General features: G+C 38.7%; 1 protein-coding gene across 1 annotated transcript; it reads left to right on the forward strand.

Moving 5' to 3' along the window:
- Window positions 1-1678: 1678 nt before the first annotated feature.
- On the forward strand, window positions 1679-2365 carry LOC131597695 (uncharacterized). The gene has a single exon (XM_058870373.1). The coding sequence runs from the start codon at window positions 1679-1681 to the stop codon at window positions 2363-2365; it is 687 nt and encodes a 228-aa protein (XP_058726356.1).
- Window positions 2366-5115: the final 2750 nt, after the last annotated feature.

Here is a 5115-nt window from a genome sequence, read left to right on the forward strand (position 1 = left end):
ACAATCACACCCTGCAATCATACAATCACATATTATTTCATCAACAACATCACGAAAATGCAATGAGACCGACTTCCTTGACTACGTGCATGTGGTACTGTTAGTGCAAAAATCTAGTGAGGTATGTGGATGGCGCAATAAATGGAAAAGTCCCACAGATCAAGGGTTTGAGACCTACAGAGTGGATCTTTAAGGAATTTTAGAAAAGATGGAGAAGAGTTCAAAGGTTCAAGTTGCTAAAGAGGGAAAATTTGACACAACCTAGAAAATGGGTCGATCCTTGTTCTGTCGACCATATGGAAAGTTAAGACTTAGAGGAATTTTGTGATTAAGTTTACGCTAGGAGATAACATCGAAAAGAAGACTTGAACGGTTTAATTTGAAATTCAAACTCCAACGGTTAGCAAAGGGTTGGTTCCTAAAATGAGCGCCAGAAACATAAGGAACAGTTACTTAGCATCGTGCAGCCATTTGTTTGGCTAATAGGCAGTTACTTTGCAGTTATGTAGCCTATAGGCAGATATTTTATTGTATTATAAATAGGAGATCCCACAAAGGGCTCCGGGTGTTCACTTGTACTGAAATCACTTGTAAGAAACTTCATATGCCCAGCGCAAGGAAGTAAGAGTTTCAAGAGTCTAATGTACGTGAATCGCCATTTTTTACTTCAATGCATTTTCCTTATTTATCATTTGTTCCTCTTGAACATTTTATTTTACTTTCATTTACGTTTGAACTATCTTTTTACTTCATTGTATACGCTGTCGACTGTGGTTCTATTACGATGATGGAATTTACCATAGATGCATCCGTTGGGTATCTTTTCTAAATGTTATAGCATTCTGTCGGTCGCGAGTTACCCTCAGTTGATGACTAACATTTTTTGTGGAAAACTTTGCTTGTTTAAACTCTTTGTAGGAAACCGTTTCTCTTAGAGTGAAATTTGTGTCGAATTAAGCAAGCCAAACCTTAGTTGCATTAGCACGTGTCTTAGAATCAACTAGTGGATTCTGCAAGTAACCCTTAGTTTGTAGGCTTTGGGAGGACTAGAGGTTGCTTACCAATTTCCACAGTAAACAAAATGGCACGCCCAATGGGACATGTGCTGATGTTAGTATATGAAACTTAGAAGTGGGAAACTATATAGTAGACCATAAAGAATTTCAAGAATGTCAGGTCCTAATGTGGATGTGATACCACAAGGAACACTATCTACCACAAATCCAGTAGTTTTGCAGGTTGCAACTTTGCCTCCACTGTGAAATGCAGCGACAACAACGTCGACTACAGGTGCAGTGGTGACGTATATCCCTTTGCCTCCACCGAGAAGCCCAGGGTCAACAATGACGACGAGTATCCCTTTCAGGTATAACATACCATGCACTCAGAATGATATCAGTCCACGTCAAATGCAGCGCTGGTAGTGGATAACACTCAGAATATAAGTTCTTCTTTGCAGGGATCTGCACAAAATGCTCAAAATAGAAACAATCAGAATAGAGCAGTGTCGTTGTTGAATACTTCAGTAGCGGTGCTCAGGCAACAAATGGATGATAGTAATCATGAGTTAGTCAATATGTTAACTAATCAAATGGGTATTGTTTTTAACCATATGATGCAGGAATCAGTTGAATCGAATAGGTAAGTAGTCACCCAGTTGGCTCGCTTATGTAATTTCATGGGGGCACCTCAAACACCAGTTCGACAAGCACCTCGGATGAATAGGCAGAATGTTGTACCTACACAATCAGAGACAGATTTAGTGGAGGAAGAAACAGTACACCAGGCTCAAATACCCAGACCCCAACAAAACCAAGGTGTCAAGTTAGGAATAGCGGGACGCCAGCCAATGGTGTTAGTTGGTCGACAACAAAATGCTGATCAAATTGTCGATCAATATCGACAATATATGGCAATAGAAAACAATTTAACTATAATTGTTGAAAGAACTATGGGTAGGAATGGCATGAGCGCCACATTACAGAGGCCATTATATGCGTTTCCACTGGTTGAGTTTATTCTCCAAATCGAATTACCCAAGGGAACAAAAGCACCTAAATATACTAAGTTTGAGGGTGGATCTGGCGAATCGAAAATAGAATATATTGCTACGTACCTAACTGAGTCAGGGGATTTGGCTCACAATGAGAATCTAAGAGTAAAAAACTTCCCTTCTTCCTTGACTAAGGCAGCCTTTACATGGTTCACTTTGCTGGCCCCAAATACAATTGATCCATGGGCCAAACTGGAAAAGAAATTCCATGAACAGTTTTATGAAGGGCACTCCAAAATTAGTTTGGCAGATTTGTCAAGAATCAAGAGGAGGTTCGCTGAGAGCATCGATGATTATTTAAATAGGTTTTGATCATTAAAGGCTAGATATTTTACGCAAGTAAGAGAACATGAACTTATTCAGATGGCCGCTGCAGGTTTAGATTATTCCATTAGGAAGAAAATAGACCCAACTTTTGTAAAACGTATGTCACAATTAGGTGATAGAGTTCGACATCTCGAATGGATGAGGTTGGGGAAAGTTAAACATACTAAGTTTAAGAAAGAAAAGGTAGCTTTCATAGATTATGATGCGACAGATCCTATTTATGAGGTTGATTATTCCTCACTGACAGAGGTAAAAGTCGACGTGGCTAAATGAAGCCAAGATATGCATATAAGTGTCGGTCTTTATTACTTGCACAAGGGAAAAATCCCGTCGAAAACAATCCAAAGTTTCCTTCAAAAACTTATACCTTTGATGTAACAAAATGTGAAGAAATTTTTTATTTGTTAGTTAAATATGATCAAATGATAGTACCACAAGGTACTAAAATGCCATCATTAGAATAGGGACAAAAAAGGGGATTTTGTAAATATCATAATTACTTGGGTCACAATACATCTAACTGCTATCTTTTCAGGGATCTTGTTCAGAAATCAATTCAAGAAGGCAGGCTGAAGTTTGCTGGCCGACAGATAAAGATCGACGCTGACCCTCTTCACCAAGAAGAAGCTTTGTTCGTTGACCCAGTTGAGATTAACATGGTCGAAATAACTGAGTATAATGATGTTGATATGGTGGAAGAGACGGGTGAGAGTCTTGATGTTGACTTGGCAGAAGTTTACCCAAGGTCTGATGAGGACTTGGTGGACTTTCTGTATTGTTGCAAAAACAAGGGTTCGCAAGTGTGTCTGTGCCCCAGATGTAGTGCTGTCACTGACAAGGTTGCTGCTGAAAATTTTCAATGGCTGCAACTTGGAAAAAGCGAAGGCAAGTGGGCTAAGTGAAGCTTTCCTTGCTTGCCAGCTGAAGACGTGTATTCTGACCTAAGTGAAGCTTTTGTTTCTTTAACACTACATGAAACTCATGGCTTCATTTGGGACATCGAACGATTGGAGGATCCATATGAAGAAGTCCGGCCGACAGGATGGGAAAACGATCCTCATGATGTTTGAGCTAAAAGCTCTAGAAAAGATTTTGGCATATGTTTCCGAAAACAAGTTAAGAACGGCCTTAGAGTCTGAAGAAAAAAATATGGTTGTCGAAGCCTGTGTCTCAAAAGAGGGGGATAATTGAACATTAGAACCAAAGCCTCCAGATGAGTCAAGAATAGTTACAGGAAACGTTGACTTGCCGTTAGGGTTCGTGAAGGATCCCATGGTGAAGGAAAAAGTGCAGCCACAAGATCCTTTGGAATAAATAAACCTTGGCGAAGATGGTGAAAAAAGACCAACATATATCAGCGCAAACATTGATAGAGAACTGAAAACTGAGGTAATATCTTTGCTTAAAGAATTTAGAGATTAATTTGCTTGGGACTATAATGAAATGCCTAATTTAAGCAGGTATTTGGTGGAATTAAAACTGGAAATAAAATCTGGGAAAACACCAGTGAAGCAAACACCTAGGCATTTTGCGCCTGATGTGATGTCAAAGATCAAGGCAGCGATAGAAAGGCTCCTCAAAAGCAAGTTTATAAGAACTTCCAGGTATGTCGATTGGTTGTCCAATATTGTGCCAGTAATTAAGAACAAATGGATCTTTAAGAGTGTGTATTGATTTTAGAGATCTAAATGCTGTCACTCCCAAAGATGAGTATGCAATGCCTGTGGCAGAAATGTTGGTCTACTCTGCTGGTGGTTTTGAATATTTAAGAATGCTTGATGGTTACTCAGGTTATAATCAAATTTTCATTGCAGAGGAGGATGTGCCAAAGACAGCATTTCGGTGTCTAGGAGCCTTAGGCACGTATGAGTGGGTTGTCATGCCATTCGGGCTGAAAAATGCCGGAGCAACATATCAAAGGGTAATGAATTCAATGTTTCATGAATTTATTGAAGATTTCATGCAAATATACATTGATGATATGCTAATAAAGTCAAATTGTCAACTTACTCATGTCAAACATCTTCATAAAGCCTTTGTAAGAATGCGAAAATATGGATTAAAAATGAATCCATTAAAATGTGCTTTTTATGTACTCGCAGGCAACTTCCTTGGCTTCATGGTGCATAAGAAGGGTATTGAAGTAAACCAGACCAAAACCAAAGCCATTATGGATGTGAAGCCTCTGTCAACCAAGAAAGAACTCCAATCATTGTTGGGGAAAATAAATTTCCTAAGAAGGTTTATTTCAAATTTAAGTGGTTAAACAAATGTTTTTTCGCCACTCTTGAGACTGAAAAATGAGGATTTTCAATGGCGAAAAGAACATCAAGAGGCTTTCGACAAGATTAAACAATACTTGATGAAGCCTCCTATACTGGCTCCTCCTGTTAGGAACAAGCCAATGAGGTTGTACATTTCAGCTTCTGAGTCGACTATAGGTAGTTTGTTAGTCCAAGAGGATGAAAAAAGTGTCGAAAGACCTGTGTATTATCTTAGTCGAATGCTTAATGGTCCTGAAACTAGGTATAGTGATATAGAAAAACTATGTATATGCCTGTATTCCTCTTGTATCAAGTTAAAGCAATATATTAAGCCAGTTGATGTTTATGTGTCTTCTCATTTTGATATCATTAAACACATGTTATCCAAACCAATATTGCATAGTCGAATTGGTAAATGGGCTTTAGCATTAACAGAGTATACTCTGACTTATGCGCCTTTAAAAGCAATAC

The sequence above is a fragment of the Vicia villosa genome, linkage group LG4 (assembly GCF_029867415.1).
Source record: "Vicia villosa cultivar HV-30 ecotype Madison, WI linkage group LG4, Vvil1.0, whole genome shotgun sequence".
Lineage (NCBI taxonomy): Eukaryota > Viridiplantae > Streptophyta > Magnoliopsida > Fabales > Fabaceae > Vicia > Vicia villosa.